This window comes from Dipodomys merriami, unplaced genomic scaffold (genome assembly GCF_024711535.1).
Source record: "Dipodomys merriami isolate MVZ:Mamm:240054 unplaced genomic scaffold, mDipMer1.0.p SCAF_102, whole genome shotgun sequence".
NCBI classification, from domain to species: Eukaryota; Metazoa; Chordata; class Mammalia; order Rodentia; family Heteromyidae; genus Dipodomys; species Dipodomys merriami.
The window spans coordinates 705,205-732,923 of record NW_027202294.1 but is presented as its reverse complement, the minus strand read 5'-3'; the positions used below and the strand labels follow the sequence as shown (position 1 = coordinate 732,923).

Sequence of the window (27,719 nt, the reverse complement as noted above, 5' to 3'; positions counted from 1 at the left end):
TCAGCAATTTGGGAGACAGAGATCAGGAGGCTGGAGGTTCAAAGTATTCTGGGCAAAAAACTTGAGACTATATTTGAAAAATAGCTAAATTAAAAAAAAAAAGGTTTGGGGGGCTGGGAATGTGGTTCAGTGGTAGAGTGCTTGCCTAGCATGCATGAAGCCCTGGATTCGATACTCAGTACCACAGAAACAGAAAAAGCTGGAAGTGGTGGTGCTGTAGTGCAAGTGGAAGACTGCTAGCCTTGAGCAAAAGAAGCTCAGGGACAGTGCCCAGGTCCTGAGTTCAAGGGGAAAAAAAAGGTTTGGGAGTATGGCTCAAGTGGTAGAGCAAATAAAAGGCCATCATTTCAAACCCTGGTATTGTATAGCCCCCAAATTTGAAATTCATTTGTAAGCCCAAAGTACAGGAAGAATGTGACTTGTGACTTGCTTAGTGTCACAAAGCTGGTTAATGACAGGATACATAATTCTAAGCCAATGATCAAAAATCATCATATTCAATGTGTACCTTTATGAAATGAGGACAGAACAAACCTAATACATAAAAGTAAAGACTAAGAATAACACAAAGACTTTTTTTTCTGCTTTTTTTATTGGGGATTTAACACAGAATGCCAGGCTTTGCAAAGGCTTTTATCAACCCTAAAGTACCAGATGCTAGTTGCTCTATCACTTGGTTTGTCTCATTTAGGCAGCTCAGAAAATGTTATGGTGTCTAGATTTTTCTTTTACTTTTGTGTTCTTTTATTTTTGTGCTGGTAGATGGGACTTGAACTCAGGGCCTCATGTTCTTGCTTAGCTTTTCTGCTCTACCACTTAAGCTATACTTATGCTTCTGGCTTTTTTTCTGGTTAATTGGAGATAAGAATCTCTTGGATTTGTCTGTCCTGAATGACTTTGAACCTCAATTCTTAAGTCTCAGCCTCCTGACTAGCCTGACTAGCTAGGATTATAGATGTGAGCCAGGGGTGCCCAACTAGATTTTTAAATTGGAATTTGAGTACTACTTGTAAAAGAAGTATGTCTATCCACCTTTTATTTTCTAATTTTCTAAGATTTTTTTTTTGGGTACAGTCATGGGGCCTGAACTCTGGGCTTGGTCGCCGTCCCTCAGCTCTTCAGCTCAAGGCTAACACTCTACCACTTGAGCCACAGTGCCACTTCCAGCTTTTTTCTTTTTGTTTATGTGGTGCTGAGGAATCAAACCCAGGGCCTCAGGCATGCAAGGCAAGCGCTCTGTCACTGAGCCACCTTCCCAGCCCCTAATTTTCTAAGATTTGTATAGTTAAGCCTTCTTACTAAGCAGCCAAATGCTGCTGATTCGTTTGAGTAGAAGTCCCTTGGGATGAAGGAAGGTGGGGGTGGGAGTAAATTCTGTATGACAAGAGGAGAGATGAATTAGAAGAGAAAACATTTTAAAGTTCTTTTTTGAAATGAAAAAGAGCTCAAATCAGGTGAGTTGTTGATTTTCTCTTTTTAGCTTTTAGAATAGCAAATAAAAAAAGGCCAAAAATAAGACTTGGAATATTCTGAATGACACATAATTCTATTTTGGGAGAATAATTGTCATATTGCAAGTTACTTTCTTAAAATAAAAGAATCCTTTCTAAAAATATAATTCCAGGGCTGAGAATGTTGCTTAGTGGTAGAGTGGTTGCCTAGCATGCATGAAGCCCTGGGTTCAATTCCTCAGTATCACATAAACAGAAAAAGCCAGAAGTAGGGCTGTGGCTCAAGTGTAGAGTGCTAGCCTTGAGCAAAAGAAGCTCAGGGACAGTGCCCAGGCCCTGAGTTCAAGCCCCAGGACTAGCAAAACACACACACACACACACACACACACACACACACACACACACACACACACACACACACACACACACACACACACACACACACACACTTCCATGGGATAGTAAAATGTACCATTCTATTAAGTACATCACAACTAAGGAATTTGTTACTTATAATACACACAGTAGCATTTAAAGAACTAAGTAGTAAATTTACGGCCTAAATTAGAAATAAGAAAGAGTTAGCAAGTAACTTTTTTTTTTGTCAGTCCTGGGGCTTGAACTCAGGACCTGGGCACTGTCCCTGAGCTTCTTTTTGCTCAAGGCTAGCACTCTACCACTTGAGTCACAGCTCCACTTCTGGCTTTTTTTGTTTATGTGGTGCTGAGGAATCGAACCCAGGGCTTCATACATGCTAGACAAGCACTCTACCACTGAGCCACCTTCCCAGCCCCTAATTTCTTTTCATTAAGTATATATTTTATCCCTTTTCTTTTTGGTAGTGCAGGCAGGCATTTTTAACTCAATGCCTCATGCTTGCTAGGCAAGTGCTTTTTATCCCTTGAACTATACCTTTAGCCTGTATCCCTTGTTCCATCTTTCATTCATGTATTCAACAAGAAATTATAGGATAGGAAGACAATGGGCTAGATTTAAGAATACAAGGCCATTACTGGGCAAACCTGTCTAAATGACATCTAATATTGTTAAATAATTTCTGTAGCTGTACTTTCAAGGCAAAAATATGTAAGCTATTATTTAACTCCATAAGCCTAACTATGTTAGGCTCGACCATCTTATTAACAAGATGCTAACATCAGCTGATATATTTAATAAATACTATGAGTTGTTTCACAATACAAGAATTGAAAAAGGCCACTATAGATATAAAAAGGCATCCTATCCCTAGTACTCTGAGAATTGTAAATTAAAATGTCATATTATTTTGGAGCAGTCATATAGTATCTTGGTGGGCTACTGATATTGTAATATAGTTGGCACTCAGACATTATGAATAGAATTATAATTGGTACAACCAACCCTTTTATAGGCCAATCTGGCAACACAGGTAAAAAATTTAATAAAATCTTTGACTCATTTAATTCCACGTTTTGAATTATCTTAAGGAAATATAACTAGATAAACACACAAAGATGTCTATGCTCACTGTGGCTATTTGTGATGGTAAAAACTAGAAACCACTTAAATGCCTATCAATAGAGGAATGCTTGAATAAATTATGATATAACTAGACACCAGGAACTCTATGCATCTATTGAAAAGGGTTAGATTGATTTGTGCTGGCATAGAAAGATGTCAGTGTCCTATATAAAATGACATCATTCTCTGTTGTTTTGTTTTTTGTTTTTGTGAGACAGGCTCTCTCTATGTAGCCCAAGCTGACTCTGACCTAAGCCTCAGCCTCCTAAGTGCTGGGATTACAGGTATGTTCCATTACATCTGGCCTCACAATTCAGTTTTAGAACTTCTTTTTATTAGTCCTAAAAGTACCCTCATATTCAAAAGCTTAACAGTTTTTGGTTATGCCATTATTTATTTAAAAAACTTTCATAAGGTATTTATGCATTTTTCATCACTTATTAAAAAGTATCAGGGAATGTGGGAATAGTGGTAGAATGCATGTGTGAAGTCCTGGGTTTGATTCCTCAGCATCATGTAAACTGAAAAAGCCGGAAGTGGTGCTGTGACTCAAGTGGTAGAGTGCTAGCCTTGAGCAAAAAAAGCTCAGGGATAGTACCCAGGCCCTAAATTCAAGCACCAGGACTGACCCCTACCCCCCCAAAAAAGTATCTGGACTTTTATCTTTTCCTAGTGATTAAAAAACACTTTGTTGAAGTATGATTGACATACATAAAGCTATTCATATTCAACTTGGTGAGTGTGGAAAGGAAAAGTATACATCTGTGAGATTATAATCACTGTCTATACCATGAATATACTCATCATCACAACCTCAACAGAACTCAAGATCTCTCAATTGCTAGATAAATACTCTACCACTTTAGCCACACCTCCAACCATTTTTGCTTTAGTTTTTGGATAGGATTTCATGTTTTTGTTTGGGCCATTCTTTTTTTTTTTTTTTTTTTTGTCGTGGAGCTTGAACTCTGGGCTTGGGCGCTGTCCTTGTGCTCTTCAGCTCAAGGCGAGTGCTCTACCGCTTGAGCCCCAGCACCACTTCCATTTTTCTAGCGGTTTATTGGAGATAAGAGTCTCACAAACTTTCCTGCCCTGGCTGGCTTTGAACCGCGATCCTCAGATCTCAGCCTCCTGAGTAGCTAGGATGACAGGCGTGAGCCACCGGCGCCCAGCTTGTTTGGGCCATTCTTGACTAAAAGCCTCTTATGTGTGCTTTCCTCATAGCTGGGATGACAGGTGTGTGTGCTATCATTCCTGATTTATTGGTTGAGGTAGAGTTTCACTTTTTACCCAGGTTGGCCTTGAATTGGAGTCCTAATTTTTGTCATTTAATTTTTGTTTTTGGGTCCGGTTGTGAGGCCTGAACTCTGGGCCTGGGCGCTGTCCCTCAGCTCTTCAGCTCAAGGCTAGTGCTCTACCACTTGAGCCACAGTGCCACTTCCGGCTTTTTTTCTTTTTTTTTCTTTTGCTTATGTGGTGCTGGGGAATTGAACCCAGGTCCTCATGCATGCAAGGCAAGCGCTGTACCACTGAGCCACCTTCCCAGCCCCTGGAGTCCTAATTTTTGATTCCTGCTTAGCTGAGATTATAGGAATGAGCCACTGCTGCAACTTTGCCAATTTTTTTAATGGTGTTACTTGGGTTTGAGCCTTGGGTCTCATGCTTTCTAGGCATGCACTCTACCTCTTGAGCCACATCTTCAGCCCATGGCCTTAACTTTTTTTTTTTTTTTTTCTTTTGTGGGTTGTGGGGCTTGAATTCTGGGCCTGGGCACTGTCCCTCAGTTCTTCAGCACAAGGCGAGTTGCTTTATCACTTGAGCCACAGCACCACTTCTGGTTTTATGGTAGTTAATAAGATAAGAGTCCATAAGACTCTTATCTTATCAAAGCCTGGCTTGTCTTTGAACTGTGATCCTCAGATCTTAGCCTCTTGAGTAGTTAGGATTACAGGTGTGATCTACTAGTGCCCAGTTGCCACGGCCTTAACTTTTAACAGTGGTTAAGTCAGGAGTGAGGAGAAAGCAGGAGGGGAGAGTGTTATAGATGTCTTTGTAGATCATAATTCCTGTATTTGAATTATTTTTCACAGGATTGCGCCTTTTAATTTATGAAAACAGCAAAGGCTTTTCTATTCTGAAAAGAATATCACCAAACAAAAAGAGAAAGGAAATAGGCATATACCTTTTGATTCAAATCTACCTGGGTGATTTATACTGAGGAAATAACCAATTATATGGGGGAAATGTCATAATTAAAATAGATAAATTTTAATAACCTTAATATTTCATGGTGGAAGAGCACAATTGTGAATTGTACAAGAACCTGAAAAAAGCTGGATACAAACCTGTAAGTGTACTGTATAATCTAATCTAGATGAAAAAAAAGTTGGCCCGGGGGGCCATGGCTCAGGCCTGTAATCTTAGCTACTGAGGATGATGAGATCTGAGGATCATGCCTGAAAGCTAGCCTACACAGGAAAGTCCCTGAGACTCTTATCTCCAATTAACCACCAGAGAACCGGAAATGGTCTTGTGGCTCAAGTGGTAGAGCACTAGCCTTGAGCTGCAAGCTCAGGGCCAGCGCCTACGCCGAGTTCAAGCCCTTCCCCCCAAAAAAGTTATGTTTGGTAGGTGCAATTATTTGTTTTATTCTTTGTGCCTTCCTTCACTTTCTCCATAAACGGTAATACTGTTTTTATGAGTATATGCATTTGTCAAAACATACAAGTGTACACTTTAAACGCACACATCAATTATGCTTCAATGAAACTGTTAAAAAACAAACAAGAGGGTCTTGAGAAACCAAGCTGTTCCAAGCCTCTTACTGGGTTTAGGCTGGAGGGCAATGGTGAATGGCAGCATTGCCTGCCCTAGGTATCTCTGCTCACTCATTCACCAGACTTGCTTTTCTATGCCATGCCAAGGATGCATTGCATACCCAGACCAGGCGCAGGCCCCTGCCCTGAGAGTCCCTCAGGTGGAGGGGGGGAGTAGGTAGGTTAACCATCTGACAGATTGCAGTGAACGCCCAGGCGGCCTCAAAAGTTGGGGAAGCCAAGCCCTCAGTTCAGGGAGTCACCTGGGGCGGCTCTAGGTCTGCGCCTGTGGAGGTGAAGGGAGTATCGGGTTCACGGTTCCGAAGGGCGCGTGAAGAATTCAGCCCTATCCTTATCGGTCCCAGGTGTACACTTCAGCCACAGTGGCTGAGACTGAGCCTCTGGGTAGACACTATTAGGGTCTTCATTTCACAACAAGGGAACTGAGGCTCAGAGAGGTCACCCGCTCAAGGTCACAGGGCTCCGGCCCCAGAGCCCAAGCTCATGGTCCCCTCTGGTGCCCGCTGGTCCCCGCTCGTCACCGCACCTGGGACCTCTTTAAGGAAAGGGAGGGAAAAGAAAAGTCCATTTTCACACTTCACCATTTCCCCCAGATCCAGAATGGAGGTGACATCCTCTAGCATAACCTACCAAGGGCCGCTCCACCAAAGCCGTGAACCGACAAGGATTCGGGTTCCCGAAGGACAGAACCGCGAACGCGAGTCAGAGATGCGGGCTCCAGGTGCGGGACTGGGGTCTCTCAGCGGACGAGACCCAACGCGCGTGCGCGGGGCTAGAGGGCCCGCCCTCGCGAGCACGCGGCGAGCAGGGCGCGTGACCGAGCGGGCGCGCGGCCGAGGAGCGCGGGCACGCTGCGGATCGGCGTCGGCGCGCGCTCCAGGACGAGGCTGTGTGGGTTGGAGATCGAGCGAGGCGGCGGCAGCGGCGACGGCGGCTGCGGCGGCGTCCCGGAGCTGAAGGGACGCGCGGGCCTCGCGCCGCGGGAGCAGACAGCCGCGGGGGAGCCCCGGGGCCGAGGCGGGACCGCTCGGCCTCTCGACTCTGCGCCTCTCGGGCGCCGGACGCTTTCCTGGCCCGGAGTGGCCGCCGCCCCTGGAGACTCGCCGTTGACACGGGCCTAAAGTCGCCGCGGCTGCGGCCATCCGGGCCGCCCCGACCTGCCGGGCCCCGGACCCGGGCCCCGGGCGAGTGAGGACGATCGTCGGGGCAGGTGTAGCCCCCGAGGGCCGGCGGGGCTCGAGGACCCGGTTCGGAGCGGCTGCCCGCGCGGCCCCGCAACCGCGGGCCGGAGCCGCGTCGCCGCCCCGCCTTCTCCCGGGGGGCCGCTCCGGCGGGAGCAGCCCGGACGGGACCCCGCGCCCCTGGCCGCCCGCCGGGCCCGCGCGGGAGAGGGGCCGGGAGCTGAAACTTCACCTCTCATTGTTGCTGGCGGTGTTTTTCTTCCCTCCCTTGGGTTATTGTTGTAGTTTAAGCCCCCAAGCTCTCCCTCCGTGTCGGGAGGAAACATGTCCTTCTTCAATTTCCGTAAGATCTTCAAGTTGGGGAGCGAGAAGAAGAAGAAGCAGTACGAGCATGTGAAGAGGGATCTGAACCCCGAGGAATTTTGGGAGATCATCGGAGAATTGGGCGACGGAGCCTTTGGGAAAGTATACAAGGTAAGCCGGAGAAAAACGGGAAGTTGGGCTCGGGAGATTAAAACAGCCGCGGGCCCCCGAGTGGCTCCGGGACTCACTGCCCTCGCCTCCCCCCGGGGCCCCCCTCCCGTGTGTCTCTTTCCTGGCTCTTGTCCGGTCTTTTGATTTTGTATGTTGCAACTTTTATTTAGCTGATCTTCCAAGGAGCCGTCCACGTTCGGATCCTAGGACTTAGGGTTGAACTCAACGGGGCCCTGAAAGACGGATGGTTGAAAGAGAGTAGGGTTGCAATCTTTCCCAACTTCAGAAGGAGTGTTCTTTAATTCTGGGCGAAGTCTTATAGTGGCCCTCAAGTATTTTAAAATGGGGAAAACTTAACGCACACGGTGTATTAATGTTGGTATCCAAGGCACATCTGCTTGCGTGGATTTCCTAAAACATAATATCTATATCGAATACCTAATTAGATTGTTTGGATGGAAGTGACGGACACTTGCAGTCTCCTTTTTTTTTTAATTTTTTAATTTTTTTTACCTGAGTTGGTTGCTTGGCCACATATTATAAAAGGGGATGGAATTTCTGACCGAAAATTTCCAGAAGAAAACCTGCATCTGGTAGTAATTTCTAAATATAATTGTGAGAAGGAAAAAAAAAAAGCATTGACTAGAATTATCACCAGGGCTTGAGCAATTAACAAAGAATACACATACATACACATGATATTTATTTATTTATTTCACTAGGAGGTTGGACATACTCTCCTAAGTAGCAAATGAATGATGTCATTGGAATATTTTCATCCTGAAGGGTGAGGTTTTTGTGAGCCACATTTTAGAGGAGGGACCCACACAGTCGCTTAGAAGTGGAAACATAAACACAGGAGTTCGGTAGTTTTAAACACTTTCACATCATTTGGCTCTCAAATCCTGAGAGACAGGCAGGTCAGAATCCACATTTCCTGGATGAGGACACAGACTCAAATGTGGTTAAGTTGCACAGTCACAGTTTAGGTTTGAATTCAGGTCTTCTAATCTACTACTGTTTTAGTAGTAGTTTTTACCTTTATCATCTATCCATTGGTGGAAATGAGAACGTCTTTTTATTTATTTTTAAGCACTTTCTAAACCCTGTTACAGTTCTGCTTTTGCCTGAATGGGTGTATCTTTTTAAAACCCCGTTTCTCATGCTTTACCCAGTCTTCAATAATTAACTCCAGTATGCTTTCAGATTGCCAACATGGCTACTCTAGCACTTGTCATACTAGCACATATTATATTGGTTTATTCATGTTTGTCTAACAAAATTAGGGATCAGAGTTATATATTAGGTCTACCAATTATCTTAGCACTTGCTTCTCTGTTTAAAGTGTGTGTAACTTACGTAGGAATGCCATTCAAGGTTGGCAAAGCAAATTTCAATGTTTGTATGGAGGGTAGATTGTGGTTTCAGGGTAGATGACACATGGTTGGAAGGACTTTTAGTATAAAGGGAGTCACTCCTGGGTGTCAGGGTTGTTTTTGTGCTTGCTTTCAGAGCCAGCTTTGTGGTCTTGGACAAAAACTTCTCTGGTTCTCCGTTGTCTAAATCTTAAAAATCACATTTCCTTAAATGTTTGTTTAGATACCTTCAAACCTGTTGACATTGTGAAATTGCAGTTAACTAGCTAGGAAAGGCAAAAATAAATGAACACATCTGGAATCTAGTATGGAGAGAGTGGTAGTGCTGTGGACAGGTTTTATGGAATAATAGCAATAACAGTATTAAGAGCTCAGGCTCTGGAGTTGGAATGATTCCACATAGCAGCAGTCTGACCTTGAGCAAGTTACTTTTTCTTCTGACTTCGCTCCTCAGTCTGTGAAGATTAGAGGAGACAGTAAATATAGGGCATCTAGAGAGGATTCAGTAAATGGCTGAAATCACTCTTAAATTTAGAGCTTATAGAAGCAAAACATGGGATGCGACAGATGAGATTATAAGCTATTTTCTTGATTTCCCATATACAAGCAGGTATGTGGCTGTCCTTGGCAGTGACTGTTCTTGCAGATTTTCTGAAAAAAATAGGTGGCTTACTCTATGTAGTTAAACACTCTAGAACTGTGCTTGGGGAAGTCTGGGCTAGATGATTGTTTCATTTTATGTTTTTGATAAGTGAGTTTTTTGTAAACACCTTCCCCCCTTCAATATTCTATGCCTCTGAGGAGCCAGATTTTAAATATTTTAAAAGGAAAATGAATTTATCTGATTTTCTTGGGAGGCCCCTTTTTTCTAAAAGTTTTGCTTTTTAAGATTCCCTATGGGAGCCTGGTGCTGGTGGCTCATGCCTGTCATCCTAACTACTGAGGAGGCTGAGATCTGAGCATCGTACTTCAAAGCCAGCCGGTGCAAGAAAGTCCATGAGACTCTTATCTCCAATAAACCACTCAGAAAACTGGGAGTGGCTCAAGTGGTAGAGCATAGCCTTGAGCTGAAGAGCTGAGGGACAGGGCTCAGGCTGAGTTCAAGCCCCACAACCAACCAACCAACAACAACAAAAAGACTGCCTGACTGGGGCTGGGAATGTGGCTTAGTGGTAGGGTGCTTGCCTATCATGCATGAAGCACTGGGTTCAATTCCTCACTACCACATAAGCAGAAAAAGCCAGAAGTGGCTCTGTGGCTCAGGTGGTAGAGTACTAGCCTTGAGAGAGGCCCAGGGGCAGTGCTCAGGCCCTGAGTTCAAGCCCCAGGACTGCAAGAAAATTTTTTCTTTCCTTTTTGTTTAAAGCTGAGAGCTCTGGCAGTGTGTAAGTTTGCTATGTAGTAGACAGAGGTGTCACACTGTAATTTTTTTTTTTATTTTTAAAATATTTTTATTTTTTAATTAGATGATTTTCTTAAATATATTTTTATTACAGAAATAGTGTACAGAGGGGTAACAGTTACATGAGTAAAGTAATAAGTACATTTCCTATTGAGCATTGTTACCTCCTCCTTTGTTTTTCCCCTACCATCCCTTCCCTCCCTCCCCCAACTTCTCCCTCCCTCCCCCCCAACAAGTTGTAAAATTCATTTTCAACATAGTGTCTTGTACATCTCATTGTTACAATGGGTCAGCCTCACACTGTAATATTATATGTGATAGTATACAGTAGAAAACTTTCTCTAAACTTGATTCTAGCTATCATTTGCTTAGGAAAATTGGTAGCATACAAAGATTAACTTGTAACTAGAAAGTTCTGTTGTATGTTTGTATTTGAATTATGTTTCCATCATACAGTTATGTTCCTTCCACTCAGTTCAGTCTTATACAACTCTTAAAACAAAGTTACTTCCTTGACTGAAATATATTTCATTGTTTAATTTCTCTCTCCCTCTCCCCCTCTCCCTTCTCTGTCTCTGTCTCTGTCTCTCCCTCTCTCTCTCTTTGTGTTAGTACTGGGACTTGAACTGGAGGCTAGGCTCTGTCCATGAGGTCTTATTCTATCATTGGAGCTATAGCTCCACTTCTTGTTTTTTTGGTGGATAATTGGAGATAAGAGTCTCACAGACTTTTCTGCCCAGGCTGGCTTCAAATTACAGTTGTCAGATCTCAACCCTGCGTAGTATTTAGGATTACAGGTGTGAGCCATTGGTGCACAGTGATGTGCACCTTTTATTTTATTTTTTATTTTTTTATTTTTTGGGTCTGGTTGTGGGGTCTGAACTCTGGGCCTGGGCGCTGTCCTTCAGCTCTTCAGCTCAAGGCTAGCGCTCTACTACTTGAGCCACAGCACCACTTCCGGCTTTTTTGTTTTTGCTTATGTGGTGCTGAGGAATTGAACCCAGGGTCTCAGGCATGCAAGGCAAGTGCTCTACCACTGAGCCACCTTCCCAGCCCTGATGTGCACCTTTTAAAAAGCAATAAAATGCTTAGTTTTTATGTTGAAAAGCACTGAAACATATATGTATATTTATCAGATAATGAAGTGAATTAATACATCAGGGTCAATAATTCTGCAAGCATCTCAGACTCCCTCCTGCCTCCTGTCTGAATATGATTCCTTCTTTACCTCTAACTAGTGGTGGTGAATGTCCCAGGGATGTATAAGACCCTGGAAATCATTTGGTGCCTGACAGATAGATGTTTATGATAGATGTTTATCATTGGCTGCCTGAGACCCTGAGCCTATATTGATAATTTTGTATGGTCCTTGGGAGAAAAAAGTTTTCCTGCTTCTGCAAGGAATCCTATATTCCTATCTTTATTTGCTTTTCTTTATAGTTTACTACCTAGTATGTACCTTTAAACATTATAAATTTATTTTGTCTCCACTTGAACTTTATAAAAAGTTGAATCATAGTGGGTACATTCTGATGTCAGCTCTCAGAATCAAAATTATGTTTGTTTCATTTACCTTATCATCTAAAACCACCTGTTCATTTTTATTGTTGCATAGTAGTCCATTACATATAATTAATTATTGACTATTAACAGACACATTTGTTGTTTCTAGAGTTTGGCCAACACACATAATGACATTCATGAATTGCATTTAGACTTAATACAGGAGTGTAATTGATGAGTTATAGAGTAGCATAAATTTAATTTTACTAGATGCCAAACAGATTATACCAGTATAAGTTGCCATTGATAGAGTGTGACAATGTCCTGATTTTGCTGGGATTTCTATTTTGAAATAGGGTTTTAACTTGGGTATGTATTTGGGCTCAGTCCACCTTTGTGAGGCTTCTCATCTAATTAGGATGACGGGCAGGAGCTGTCACATCCAGCTCTCCATTGAGAGGAGCTCTTGAGAACTCATCTTTCTAGTATGGGCTCTAACCTTGATTCTCCCAAACTTAGCATTCCAAGTAGTTAGAGTTATAGGGTATGAGCCACTGGTTTCTGGCATTCATCAGAATTTTTGATAATCCTTACCTTTTTCTGCTTATTAATGAGGCTTTTTCATATACTAAGTAGACATTTGAGTTTCTTTCATATTCCATTCTGATGTTCATTTTCCTATTGGCATCTTTTTCTTGTTTATAGAGTGTGTATATAAACATATATACGTGCTATATTTTGAATTTCTTATAATTTTATTTTATTTTTTTTGTTGGTTGTGGGTGTTGAACTCTGGGCCTGGGTGTTGTCCCTCAGCTCTTCAGCGCCCTACCACTTGAGCCACAACGCCACTTCTGTCTTTTTTCTTCTTATGTGGTGCTGAGGAATCGAACCCAGGGCCTCATGCATGTGAGGCAAGCACTTTACCACTGAGCCACCTTCCCAGCCCCTATTTTGAACTTTTTTTTTTAATTGTGAAAATATCGTACAGAGGGGTTACAATTACATGGGCAAGACAATGAGTACATTTCTTTTCCTTTTTTTGGGGGGGGGTCCGGTCGTGGGGCCTGAACTCTGGGCCTGGGCGCTGTCCCTCAGCTCTTCAGCTCAAGGCTAGCACTCTACCACTTGAGCCACAGCGCCACTTCCGGCTTTTTTCCTTTTGCTTATGTGGTACTAAGGAATTGAACCCAGGGCCTCATGCATGCAAGGCAAGCGCTCTACCACTGAGCCACCTTCCCAGCCCCTCAATGAGTACATTTCTTATCAAGCATTGTTGCCTCCTCCTTTGTTTCCCCTTCCCATCTCTTCCTATTCCTCCCCTCTTCCCCCAACTATTTTGAACTTTTTTACCATTATGGTTATTGCAAAAATATTCTTACTCTGTGATTGTATTTTCATTCTTGACATAGTGCCTTGTTACTAACTGAATTCTTGATTTTAATGCAGTACAATTTGTTGGTTTTTTCCTTTATAGCAAATGCTTTTTATGTTACTTTTAAGGTATTCTTTTTTTTTTTTTTGGTGGGTTGTGGGGCTTGAATTCTGGGCCTGGGCGCTGTCCCTCAGCTCTTCAGCTCAAGGCATTCTACCACTTGAGTCACAGTGCTACTTCGAGTTTTCTGAGTGGTTTATTGGAGATAAGAGTCTCATGGCCTTTCCTGCCCGAGCTTTGAACCGGGATCCTCAGATCTCAGCTTCTCCTGACTGCCACCTTGCCTGGTATGGGCCACCATGCCTGGTCCTTTAAAGTATTCTTAACTCAGGATCATGAAGCTAATCTAAGAGCTTATGACATTACCTTTAAGTGGTTAGGTCTACAGCTCACTGGAATTTATTTGCATTTTTGTTTTTAGGTAAAGAAAATTTCATTAAAAAAAATTAATTTAAGCCGAGCGTTAGTGGCTCATGCCTGTAATCCTAGCTATTCAGGAGGCTGAGATCGAGGATTGTGGTTCAAAGCAAGCCGGGGAAGGAAGGTCCGTGAGACTCTTATCTCCAATAAGCCACCAGAAAACCGAAGTGGCATTGTAGCTCAAGTGGTAGAGCGCTAGCCTTGAGCTGAAGAGCTGAGGGACAGCACCCAGAGTTCAAGCCCCACAAACCTACACACACACACACACACACACACACACACACACACACACACACACACACACACACACACGAAAGATAAATAGTAAAAAAATTAATTTAAAAATTGTTATTATAAAGATGATGTACAGTGAGATTACAGGCACATAAATCAGGTAATGAGTACATTTTGTTTGGACAGTGTTACCCCTTACCTGGTCTCTCCCAGTTTTTCTCTCAAAAATTTATTTCTTTTAGGAGCAAGTTGATCTTTTTTGTTAAGATTCAGCTAAAGAGCATGTGCATATTTGACCTATTGAGTCAGTGCATATAGTTGTAGTTACACAGTTACTGCCACTTTTTTTTTTTTTTTTTTTTTTAAATAATGTCATGTTGGGGATTGAACTCATGGGCTAGGCACTGTTCCTAAGTCTTTTTGCTTCCGGCTAATGTGCTGTACTGCTTGAGCCACAGCTCCACTGCCAATTCTTTGGTGATTAATTGGATAGTCTCACAGATTTTTCTGTCCAGGTTAGCTTTGAACTGAGATCCTAGGATTGTAGTTGTGAGCCACTGGGACCTGGAGGCTTTTGTACCTTTTTAATGGGTTTGGAATTTATTTTTGTATAAAGTATTAGGTAGGAAGGATCCAATTTTATTTATTTTTAATTTAATTTAATTTATTGCCAGTCCTGGGGCTTGAACTCAGGGTCTGAGCACTGTCCTTGAGCTTCTTTTTGCCAGCACTCTTATCATTTGAGCCACAGTGCCACTTCCAACTTTTTCTGTTTATGTGGTGCTGAGGAATCGAACCTAGGGCTTGCTTCATGCTAGGCAAAGACTCTACTGCTAAGTCACATTCCAAGCCCCCAATTTTATTTTATTTTATTTTATTTTTTATGTTGGTCGTGGAGCCTAGGCGCTGTCCCTTAGCTCTTCAGCTCAAGGCTAGTGCTCTACCACTTGAGCCATACCACCACTTCCGGCTTTTTCTGCTTATGTGGTGCTGAGGAATCGAACCCAAGGCCTCATATATGGAAGACAAGCCCTCTTAACACTGAGCCACCTTCCCAGCCCTCCCCCCTAATTTTTTTTTTTTACACCATATGCATACCTAGTTTTCTCAGAACCATTCTGTTGTGTAGGGGTAGTATCTTACTATTCGTATCTTACTATCTTACTATTCTGTAGTATCCTATCTATAAATAACATGTATCTCTTTCTTCAGTCTTTACCAATATTTGTCTGTTCTTGTATAAGCATTCCACTTTCTTAATTGTGAGAGTATTACAATTAAGTTGCTGATAGAGTAATATTCCCTCTTGTTTTTTTCCAGCAGGGTCAAGTTTCTTCATGGCCTTTAGCACTTGTATATTTTAGAATTATCTTGGTTAAGTTCTGCAAAATCTTTTTTTTGTTGTTGTTGTTGGTCTTGGGGCTTGAACTCGGCTTGGGTACTGTCCCTCAGCTTTTCAGCTCAAGGCAAGCACTCTTATTACTTGAGCTGCAGCGCCACTTCCGGTTTTCTGGTGGTTTATTGGAGATAAGAGTCTCATGGACTTGCCTGCCCCAGCTTGCTTTGAACCGCAATCCTCAGATCTCAGCCTCCTGAGTAGCTAGGATTACAGGTGTAAAAAAACCTGTTATTTTTTAAATTGAAATTAAAAATTAACTTTGGGAAAATTAACATCTATATTATTGAATATTCTCATCTGTGTGTATACTTTTACCTTATTTTGTTTTTATTTGTGCTAGTCTTGGGGCTTGAACTCATGGCCTGGATGCTGTCCCTGAACCTTTTTGTTCAAGGTTGGTGCTTACCACTTGAGCCACAGCCAGCTTCTCCATTTTTTGATGATTAATATGATTAATCGGGAGATAAGAATCTTGTGAAGCCAGGCTCAGGTGGCTCAAGCCTGTAATCCTAGCTACTCAGGAGGCTGAGATCTGAGGATCACAGTTCAGAGCCATCCTGGGCAGGAAAGTCCGTGAGACTCTTATTTCCAATAAACCACTAGAAAACTGGAAGTGGCGCTGTAGCTCAAGCGGTAGAGTGCTTGAGCTGAAGAGCTGAGGGATAGTGCCCAAGCCCAGAGTTCAAGCCCCACAACCGACCAAAAAAAAAAGAATCATGGACTTTCCTGCCCCAGCTGGCTTTGAACGCCTCCTCTCAGCCTCCTGAATAGCTAGGATTACAGGTGCCAGCCATTGGCACTTAGCATATATATGCTTTATCTTTATTTAAGTCTTTTAACCTAATGGTCATAATTCTTTTCCCTGAAAGCTGTGGGAAAACAAACAACTTCAAGGGCATCTATTTTTCCTATTGGAATGTCCTCCTGGATTTTTATATAGAACTTTTTAGTAACCTTATGAGAAAAGGGCCATTGAAAGTTTGGTTTTAAAGATTTTGCTGTCTAAATATCTCTTTATCATAATGTCATGCTTGACTTACACAATCCTTCCATAAAATTGTTTGTTGTTGTGTTTTTTTTTTTCTTAGAATATTTAAAACTTAGGGAAATTCTTTGTCTTTTGGCTTCAGGTGTTGCTGTTGAAGTCTGATGCCATTTTGTTTTCTGATTCTTTGTGATCTTTTTCTCTTGATAGTTTTTTTTTTTTTTTTTTTTGGGTCCAGTCGTGGGGCCTGAACTTTGGGCCTGGGCACTGTCCCTCAGCTCTTCAGCTCAAGGCTAGAGCCACAGCGCCACTTCTGGCCTTTTTCTTTTTGCTTATGTGGTGCTGAGGAATTGAACCCAGGGCCTCAGGCATGCAAGGCAAGCGCTCTACCACCGAGCCACCTTCCCAGCACCTCTTGATAGGTTTTAAGATATTCTTTTCGGCACCTAATTATGATATGATTTGACACAAGTCTTCCCTGCCTCCTTTCCTTTTTTTGGGCTATTGCTAAGTCCTTTCAGATTGAAGATTAAAGCTCTTCGGTTCCATGATTTTTTTTTTTTTTTTGGTTGGTTGTGGGTCTTAAACAACCTGGGAGTTGTCCCTGAGCTCTTCAGCTCAAGGCAAGCACTCTACCATGTGAGCCACAGCTCTACTTCTGGTTTTCTGGTGGTTAATTGGAGATAAGAGACTCATGGACTTTCGTGCTTGTCCTGGCTTTGAACTGTGGTCCTCAGATCTCAGCCTCCTGGCTAGGATTACAGGTGTGAGCCACCAGGGCATGGCTGCATTTAGTTACCTTTAACTACCAGTTACATAGGCCAGATATCTATGGGTCATTTTTAATACCTTCTTCCTTCACACCCAACTCAATCAAACATGAAGTCCTATTCTATCTTGAAGATATTTCTTGACCTTTATCTCTTTTTCCATGCTAGTAATCAAAATGATTCATCTTTTTTTTGTGTGATTGTGTGTGTGTGTGATTGTGTGTGTGTGTGATTGTGTGTGTGTGTGATTGTGTGTGTATGTGTGTGTGTGTGTGTGTGTGTGTGTGTATGTGTATGTGTATGTGTATGAGAGAGAGAGAGATAGGAGAGTTCTGGGGCTTGAACTCAGGTCCTCTCCCTGAGCTTTTTTTTTTTTTTCCTCAAGGCTAGCATTTTATCATTTAAGCCACACTTCCCACGTTTTGGTGGCTAATTGCATGTAAGTCTCTTGGACTTACCTGTCCAGGGTGATTTTGATGAACAGGGATCCTCAGATCTCAGCCACCAGAGTAGCTAAGATTACAGGCATGAGCCACTAGTGCCTGGCTTTCTCTCTCTTCCCCTCTCTCCTCTTCTGTTCTCCTCTCTTTCCTTCTTCCTCCTCCTCTCTTCCCCTTCCCTCTTCACCTTCTTTCCTCATAGTTGGTGTTCTACCACTTGAGCTACACCTCCAACCTGGCATTTTTTGCTGATTAGTTGGAAGTAGAGTCTCTTGGACTTTGCTGCCTGAACTGGCTTCGAATGTTGTTGCTCACATCTCAGCTCCTGAATAGTTTAGGATTATAGGCATGAACCACAGGAGGGGGGGGTGTGCCCAACTAAATATAATTAACTTTTATGTGGCACAGAAGTTCTCTCCTAAGGGAATGAAGAAATAGCAAAACCTACATGCCTTGGTTTTAGGTTGAACAAAGAGAGCTGTTTTGTGGAAAAGTAGGCAAAGTATGCGGGATAAAGAAAGGTAATTATTTTAGTAAGTCTTATTTGTACAATTCCCCTGGGCTGACTTCCATCTAAGACTTTTATTCCCTTCTTGGAACAAAGAAGGCATCTTTCAGATGGGATTTTGTAAATTTTCTGTTTTGAGAAAGGGAGAAAATGATCATGCCCTTCTTATTTCTGTCTTTCCAGGCATTTCATTTTTCAAAGTAACCTTTATGTCAAAGTGGCATATTTAGGGTATTCTTCAAGACTTAATGCTGGCATTTTTAATTCTCCCTTGCTGCTTGGGGAACAGAAAATGTTCCTCTCTAGATGGCTTTTGAGCCGTCTAAGAGCCTAGTTTCCCATAATGGTATGTTTTCTATTAATTTCTTTGCTTTGCCATTTAAAAAACAATAACAGTGTGCATTACCTGAATTGAGAAATGGTAACTCCACTGTACAATACCTTAATAACAATAATAAATTATATTTAGAAAAACAACAAAACAAAAATGATTAAGGCAATAAAAGGAGTTTGGAAACAGACTTGGATTTCTAACTCCATGATCTGTGGAAGCCCTTTTACCTTCAAGTTTATTTATATTTTCCTTGGAAGTGGGGATGATAAAACATCATGGGGATACTATGAGGATTAAATAACAACAGTAATAATCTTAGCTAATGCTTTCTGTCCTTACTATATGTGCTGGAAATTCTATTAAATGTTTACATGTGTTTTTTCACTTGGTAAATATATATTACCTTCATTCTGTCAAATTTGTGAGGAGTAGTTCAGTTTCACTGAAGAGTACACTACAGGGATTTTGAACCCTGAGCTGAGGCTCATTAGTGCCAGTAATTTGAAACACTACCCTTTATGCATATAAAAAGCTTAGTACTGTAATAGCAAGTAGTAGTTAATATTTTTATTTAAATTCCTTTTTTAAAAAATTGGTGCAGTGTTTGGTTGGTGCTCTACCCTTGAGTCATGCCTCTGTTCTGGCTTATTGCTGGTTATTTTGTATATAGAATCTTGTGGAATTTTCTGCCTGCACTGGCTTTGAAGCATGATCCTCTGAATCTCAGCCTCCTGAATATCTAGGATTGTAGGTGTGATCCTCTAGTATCTGGTTTAAGTTACCTTTTAAAAATAACCATGTCACTTTGTACAAGTATGTAAAAATAATAAATAGATAAGAAAAAACACATGTCACAAGAATGAGAAGACAAGCCACAGGGTGTGTGAAAATATTTACAAAACATAACAGATGAAGGAGTACTAACCAAAATATATACAAAGAACTATTAAAACTCAACAGTTAGAAAATGAACAAGCCAATTAAAAAACCGGGCAAAAGATTTGAACTTTATACTTCTATAGGAAAAGATACTTTCCATCATGTATCAGGGAAATTTAAAACAAGATACCAACCAACACACCTATTAGAATGATGAAAACGTACACTTATAACGCCAAAGGCTTATGAGGATTTAAGAGCGGTAACAGTTTTTATTCATTGCTAGGAGGAACACACAGCAATACAGTCACTTAGGAGGGTCGTTTGCAAGTTCTTACAAACCAAACCTGATTGTATCCAGTATTTATACCAATTGGTATTTACCCATATGAATTGAAAGCTTAGGTTCATACTGAATCCTGCACATGCATGTTTATAGTAACTTTGTTTACAACTAACCATGCTTGTAAACAACATATCCTTTATTAGGTGAATGAATAAATAAACTGTGGTATATCTAGTCAGTGGAGGATTTCTCAGCCCTAAAGGAAATGAGTTTAATTAAGCCACAAAATGACCTAGAGGAACTTTAAACACATACTATTAAATAAAAGCCAATGCTGGGGCTGGGAAGTTGGCTCAGTGGTAGAGCGCTTGCCTTGCATGCCTGAGGCCCTGGGTTCGATTCCTCAGCACCACATAAGCAAAAAGAAAAAAGCCGGAAGTGGTGCTGTGGCTCAAGTGGTAGAGCACTGGCCTTGAGCTGAAGAGCTGAGGGACAGTGCTCAGGCCCAGAGTTCAGGCCCCACAACCAGACCAAAAAAAAAAAAAGCCAATGCTGTGTTAATATAGCCTCATCATTTGTCACAAATATACCACAATGGTGAGGATAATGGGGGAGGATTTGCATGTATGGGAGCGGGGTGTGGAGGGGGAAGAGGTTTAAAGGAACTCTACTTTCTGCTCACTTTTGCTGTGAACCTAAAACTTAAGTTGAAAAAATTTAAAACTTGAAAGTATGCATTGTTACACTTTTGTCTCTTGGATTTTTAGGCCCAGAATAAAGAGACTAATGTTTTAGCTGCTGCAAAGGTCATTGACACCAAATCTGAAGAAGAACTTGAAGATTATATGGTTGAAATTGATATATTAGCATCTTGTGATCACCCAAACATAGTCAAGCTTCTGGACGCCTTCTATTATGAGAACAATCTTTGGGTAAGTATTTTCTATTTATCTGGAGTAGCCAAAATGAATTGGTGATGTTAAAGATGTTGTGAAAGCTTATTTTATATTTTACTTCTTCAGTAGTTATGTTACTTGAGTGAGAGTTGATCTTCCAGAGAGAGTCATTAACAGCATAACTTAGATTCAACACATGCTCACATTTAAGCTTCAGATTATACCTTTTTTTTTTTTTTTGGTCTGGTCGTGGGACCTAAACTCTGGGCCTGTGTGCTGTCCCTCAGCTCTTCAGCTCAAGGCTAGCGCTCTACCACTTGAACCACAGCGCTATTTCTGGCATTTTTCTTTTTGCTTATGTGGTGCTGAGGAATCGAACCCAGGGCCTCATGCATTCAAGGCAAGCGCTCTACCACTGAGCCACCTTCCCAGCCTCAGATTATACCATTTTTATCATGATAGTTTAACACTGGATCCAGGTAGGAAAGCATGGTCAAGAATATGAGATTTTCCCAAATGTGAAATTAGATATCCTTGTTAATAATTTGAATTTGGGAATTAAATATTTTTTTAACTGCTTTGATTTTATTGATAGAAATTATTTTCTTTTTTTTTAATTTAATTTTATTTGTGAACATTCTGTACAGAGGGGTTACAATTACATGGGCAGGATAATGTATACATTTCTTACCAAGCATTGCAGCCTCCTCCTTTGGTTTACCCTTCACATCCCTTGGAATTAAATATTTTTTTAAAGATTTTTTTTTTTCTGGTGCTGGGACCCCAATTTAGTGCCTAGGCACTACTCCTGAGCTTTTGCCCAAGGCTAGCACTTTACCACTTGAGCCACAGTACCACTTCTGGTTTTTTCTGTTTATGTGGTACTAAGGAATTGAACCCAGAGTTTTATGCATACTAGGCAAGCACTCTACTATTAAGCCACATTCCCAGCCCTAAAGATTTCTTTCTTTCTATTTTTTTTTCTGGTCCTGGTGCTTGAACTCAGGTGGGCACTGTTCCTGAGCTGCTTTTGCTTTAGTCTAGTCCCACTTGAGCCACAGAGCCACTTCCAACTTTTTCTGAGTTTATTGGAGATAAGAATCTCATGAACTTTTCTGCCCAGGTTGGCTTTGAATTGTGATTCTCAGATCACAGCCTTCTGAATAGCTAGGATTATAGACATGAGCCACCAGCACCTAACTAAAGGTGTCTTTTCCTATAAAGGTTTTTATTAATCAGGTAAGAAACTAAAATTTTTACTAGAAATGTTACTTATTATCAGGCTCAACTCTAGTGTATGACACAATGACTAAGAAAACAGAAAATAGATATAAATATGTACTGGAATAAAATGTCATTATTCATTACAGTAAGTAGATAGTCACTTGTTCTATGCTATCCTACTTTCTCTCTGTCTTTCTCTCTCTCTCTCTCTCTCTCTCTCATCTTCCCCTCCTCCCCCCACAATTGAACTCCTAGACAATTTAAGACATAGATCTTTACTGAGGACTATTATAAAATAAACATATGGATTGCTCTGATGGACAGTTTAATGGAAGACATATATTAATAAAAGAATCACAGTAAATACAAAGTTAAAACAGTGGGCTGGGAAGGGAGGTGAAGGGTAAACAAAGGAGGAGGCTGCAATGCTTGGTAAGAAATGTATGCATTATCCTGCCCATGTAATTGTAGCCCCTCTGTACAGTATGTTCTCAAATAAAATAAAATAAAATTAAAAAAAAAAAAGAAAAAAAAAGTTAAAACAGTGATACGGGTTAACAAGGAAGAGTACATAGTGTTATATCTTACCAGGAAGTCAAGGAAAACACCTGTTAGTAAGCTTGAAGCCCTCTATGTGTGTATGTAACTAAAATAAATCTCTCTCTCTATTTTTTAGTACTTATTTATTGATTAAGCTAGACAAAATATTTGATTACTTATATCACAATAGTTATCTTTTTTTTTTTTTTTTTTTTTTTTTTTTTTTTTTTTTTTGTCGGTCGTGGGGCTTGAACTCTGGGCCTGGGCGCTGTCCCTCAGCTCTTCAGCTCAAGGCGAGCGCTCTACCACTTGAGCTACAGCGCCACTTCCGGTTTTTTCTGGTGGTTTATTGGAGATAGGAGTCTCACGGTCTTTCCTGCCCGGGCTGGCTTTGAACCGCGATCCTCAGATCTCAGCCTCCTGAGTAGCTAGGATTACAGGCGTGAGCCACCAGCGCCCGGCCACAATAGTTATCTTACAGATGAAAGTAATACAATCTTTCAGGGATGACAAAATAATGTACTGAAGTAAAAAAATCTGTACTTGGTAATTTTAAAGAAACAAGGACACAAAAAATGGTCATTAACAAAAATGAGCATGGCTGAGTTTCGGAGTGCATGCCTATAATAACACTTGGGAGATGGACCCAAGATGATTATGAGATTGAAGCAAGAGGGGCTCTGTTACATATCACAAATCTGTATCAAAAGAATTTGTGCTGCTGGCACCAGTGGTGGCTCATGCCTTCAATCCCAGCTACTCAGGAGGCGGAGATCCAAGGATCTCGGTTCAAAGCTAGCCTTGGAAAGAAAATCTGTGAGACTCTTATCTCCAGTTAACCACCAGAAAACTGAAAGTGGTGCTGTGACTTTATCTCCAGTTAACCACCAGAAAACTGAAAGTGGTGCTGTGGCTCAAGTAGTAGAGCTCTCACCTTGAGCTGAAGAGCTGGGGGACAGCGCCCAAGCCCCAGGACCAAAAAAAAAAAAAAAAAAAAAATACAGTATGCTATTTTAAATGTGTATTCTTTAAGACTTGTAACTCTTGACAAAGTCATATTTAACATAATATTTCCACAACCGAGATTATTTGATAGCTATTCCTTTACCTTTTTTTTTTTGTCGGTCGTGGGGCTTGAACTCTGGACCTGGGGGCTGTCCCTCAGCTCTTCAGCTCAAGGCGAGCGCTCTACCACTTAAGCTACAGCGCCACTTCCGGTTTTCTGGTGGTTTATTGGAGATAGGAGTCTCACGGTCTTTCCTGCCTGGGCTGGCTTTAAACCGCGATCCTCAGATCTCAGCCTCCTGAGTAGCTAGGATTACAGGCGTGAGCCACCAACCCCCGGCTTCCTTTACCTTTTTTTTTATTGCTGACTTGAATAACATTTCTGAGACTTGATGTAGTTTTAGACACATGCCTTTTTATTTGCATGCAGATCCTCATTGAATTTTGTGCAGGTGGAGCAGTAGATGCTGTGATGCTTGGTAAGTACCTATTACTCTTTTTGTTGTTGTTGTTGTTGTTGTTGGTTGTGGGGCTTGAACTCAGGGCCTGAGTACTGTCCCTGAGCTCTTTTATTTAAGGCTAGTGCTCTACCACTTTGAGCCACAGCTCCACTTCCAGTTTTTAAGTGGTTAATTGGATATAAGAGTGTCATGGTGACTTTCTGCCTGGGCTGACTTTAAACTGGGAGCCTCAGATCTCAGCCTCCTGAGTAGCCAGGATTGCAGGCTGTAACCACCGGCACCTGATGGAGCTACCAGCTCCTGGTATACCTTTTATTCTTTATGTTCATCTCTTCAATTATATTTAGAAATACAAGGATTTCAACTATATATGTGTGTGTGTGTATATATATATATACATGCATATATACAGATATACACATTTATATATACATATACATACACATATATAAGGTATATATGTGTATCTATATATATGTATACCTATATATACACATATATGTGTATATATACTGTATATATGTATACATAGATATAGATATATATACATATATATATAAACATAAAATATATGATATATATCATATATATACACATACATATATGTATATGTATGTATATGTATATAGTAAAGTTCAGTAAATTAAGAAATCAGTTTGATTATATTTTTATATTTGATAATTACAATTCTGAAATGAAATAATTATGTCAGGAAATTTATCATTGTAGATATATAGTTCTAAAATAAATTTATATGATCTTTGACAAGATGGTATATACTGAATGTATATATATAAAACATATAGAGTTTATTATTATGTTTTCATTGTATAAAAATGCAGATCTTTCTTTTACTTTTTCTTCTTAGAACTTGAGAGACCATTAACTGAGTCCCAAATACAAGTAGTTTGCAAGCAGACTTTAGAGGCTTTGAATTACTTACATGATAATAAAATCATCCACAGAGATCTTAAAGCTGGCAACATTCTTTTTACCTTAGATGGAGATATTAAATTGGGTAAGTCATTAACTTGAATAAAACATTTGAATTTTTGCTCTGAGATTACTCCTGTATGTATAATTTGATATTGTTTTGCTACTATGCAAATTACTCCCTAGCAATTTTTTTTTCTTTTCTTTCTTTTTTTTGTCAGTCACGGGGCCTGAACTCTGGGCCTGGCTGGACACTGACCCTCAACACTTTAGCTTAAGGCTAGCGATCTACCACTTGAGCCATAGCACCACTTCTGACTTTTTCTGCTTATGTGGTGTTGAGGAATCGAACCCAGAGCCTCATGCATACAAGGCAAGCACTTTACCACTGAGCCACTTTCACAGCCCTCCCTAGCAATTTTTTGAATGCTTTCTTGAGTAAATAATACCTGAATTACCAGAATTCCTGTGTGTGCATACCTAATTAAAAATACTTAGAGGTTAGGTAAATTTTCTCCCTTTTTCGGTGTAGGTGTTATAAATATTTTATATTTGGAGTATAATATAGTATAGTACTATTAGCTCAGTTTAATTTTTTTTGTAAAATTTATGTGTAGTAGATTTCTCCATGTTTAGTTTTTTTTTTTTGGAGGGGGGAGTCCGGTTGTGGGGCCTGAACCCTGGGCCTGCGTGCTGTCCCTCAGCTCTTCAGCTCAAGGCTAGCACTCTACCACTGGAGCCACAGCACCACTTCTGGCTTTTTTTTTCTGCCTATGTGGTGCTGAGGAATCGAACCCAGGGCCTCATGCATGCAAGGCAAGTGCTCTACACTGAGACACCTTTCCACTCCTCCATGTTTAGTTTTACATTCTTGTTTTCTGCTATGGTACTTTGGTCAAACCCACAAAGTAAAATTTAGATTTGAGAATCATACCTAAAGAAAGTATAAAGACTAGCATTATAATTTTGTCTTTGTGTACTGAAAGAATAAATGATCAACTTCACAAGATGAATTAAATACATAGTTATAGTTTGGGACTAGTTAATTTTATATATACATCCTTCTTTAAATATGTCCAGAAAATATTAAAAATCTGGAAGGCTGGGAAGGCTTAGTGGTAGAGTTCTGCCTAGCATGCATGTAGCCCTGGGTTCAGTTCCTTACTACCACATAAACAAAAAGTCAGAAGTGGCACTGTGGCTCAGGTGGTAGATTGCTTGCCTTGAGCAAAAGAAGATCAGGGACAGAGCTCAGGCCCTGAGTTCAAGCCCCAGGACTGGCCAAAAAAAGAAAAGAAAAGAAAAGATCTAGGTTGGGTGCTGCTGGCTTATGACTGTTACCCTAGCTATTCAGGAGGCTGAGATCTGACGATTGCAATCCTAAAGCCAGCCAGGCAGGAAAGTCATGTGCTTTCTTTACTTTTTTTTTTGGGGGCCTGTTGTGGGCTTGAACTCTGAGCCTGGGCTCTGTCCCTTAGCTCTTCAGCTTAAGACTAGTACTCTATCACTTGAGCCACAGCAACACTTCCGGTTTTCTGGTGGCTTATTGGAGATAAGAGTCTCCCGGACATTGCTTCCCGGGCTGGCTTTGAACTTCCATCCTCAGATCTCAGGCTCCTGAGTAGTTAGGATTACAGTTGTGAGCCATTGGCACCCAGCTCATGTGATTCTTATTTTTAATAAACTACCAAAAAGCTGTAAGTAGGGCTGTGGCTTGAGTTGTAGAGTGCTAGCCTTAAGCAAAAGAAGCTCAGGGACAGTGTCCAGGCCCTGCGTTCAAGCCCCAGGACCAGAGCATACACACCCCAAAAAAATTAGTGATAAAAATCTAAATTTGTATACTTTTAGAAGAATATTAGAGGGTATTTAGAATATATTTAAAAGCTATGTTGATGCCAAGTGACAGTAGCCATTTTGCTTTATTTTTTTCTTGACATTTAAATGGGAAGTAATTTTTTTTTTGTGCCAGTCCTGGGGCTTGAATTCAAAGCCTGGGCACTGTCCTTTAGCTTTTTTGCTCAAGACTGGTACTCTATTACTTGAGTCACAACTCAGTTCTGACTTTTTGGTGGTTAATTGGTTGGAGATAGAGGCTTACAGACTTTCCTGGGCTGGCTTCGAACCATAATTTTTAGATCTCAGACTCCTGAGTAGCTGAGATTACAGGCCTGAACCACTGGAACCTGGATGTTGGCTTTTTGAGACAGGGTCTTGCTGTATAGCACAAGCTGGTTTTGAACTCCAGATCCTGCTGTCTTACCTCCTAAGTGCTGGGTTTACAGATGTATGCCACCACTCTTGTCCTTGTTGTAATGTAACTTTATGAGATAGTTGGCAATACCTAATGCTGTTAGAAATGCTGCTTTGGTACAATTAATATTTTTCAAATAGGTAAAATACTGATTTAATTGTAACATGTAGCATTAGTGGGTGTTTTGTTTTGCATTGAATAATTGCTCTGTTTTCAAGTTACTATTTTTTGGTTCAGTTCTGGAGAATTTATCATTTAAGGATAAATAAAGATGGTGGTATTAAATGTATTAATTATGGTAGTTTTGGCAGTTCTCTGGTAGAAAGAGGATGGTTAAGATTGGAATTATAGAGAAATTGTTTGTTTTGCTTACTCTTTAATAAAGGCAGTCTTGATGAAAGACTCCTTACCCCGCTAAATATAATCTGTGCTTAAAAGCTCTCATTAATGCTGTTGTATAATTATTTGTTTCAAGCGGATTTTGGAGTATCAGCTAAAAACACCAGGACAATTCAAAGAAGGGATTCCTTTATTGGCACACCGTATTGGTAGGTATTTTGTGTGTGTGTGTGTGTGTGTGTGTGTGTGTGTGTGTGTGTGTGTGTGTGTGTGAATTTAGAGTATTAGTCTTGTCAGGAGTTATTATCAGGAGTTATTATTACTAATATTGTTCACATAAATGTATTATAGTGACTGTGATTTATAGTAATTGTTCTTAGTTAAACATCTTAACTTTGAATTTTATGTCTTATAGGATGGCTCCTGAAGTAGTCATGTGTGAGACATCAAAGGACAGACCCTATGACTACAAAGCTGATGTTTGGTCCCTGGGTATCACTTTAATAGAAATGGCAGAGATAGAACCACCTCATCATGAGTTAAATCCAATGAGAGTCCTGTTAAAAATAGCAAAATCTGAGCCCCCAACATTAGCCCAGCCATCAAGATGGTAAACTATTCTAAACAATGCTTTGTAAGAAGTAAATCTTGGTGTT

The 27,719-nt window shown here is 40.8% G+C and overlaps 1 protein-coding gene across 2 annotated transcripts in view; it reads left to right on the top strand.

The window, feature by feature from the left end:
• The first annotated feature begins 6,676 nt into the window (after window positions 1-6,676).
• The window catches only part of Slk (STE20 like kinase), a 53,587-nt gene continuing 32,544 nt past the window's right edge, over window positions 6,677-27,719 (top strand). For both annotated transcript variants that reach the window (XM_069994046.1, XM_069994045.1), the window contains exons 1-6: window positions 6,677-7,443; window positions 20,182-20,346; window positions 23,510-23,558; window positions 24,409-24,558; window positions 27,200-27,272; window positions 27,479-27,673. In XM_069994046.1, coding sequence (XP_069850147.1) covers window positions 7,294-7,443; window positions 20,182-20,346; window positions 23,510-23,558; window positions 24,409-24,558; window positions 27,200-27,272; window positions 27,479-27,673 — 782 coding nt within the window. In that variant the 5' untranslated portion in view covers window positions 6,677-7,293. The remainder of the gene's footprint in view (window positions 7,444-20,181; window positions 20,347-23,509; window positions 23,559-24,408; window positions 24,559-27,199; window positions 27,273-27,478; window positions 27,674-27,719) is intronic.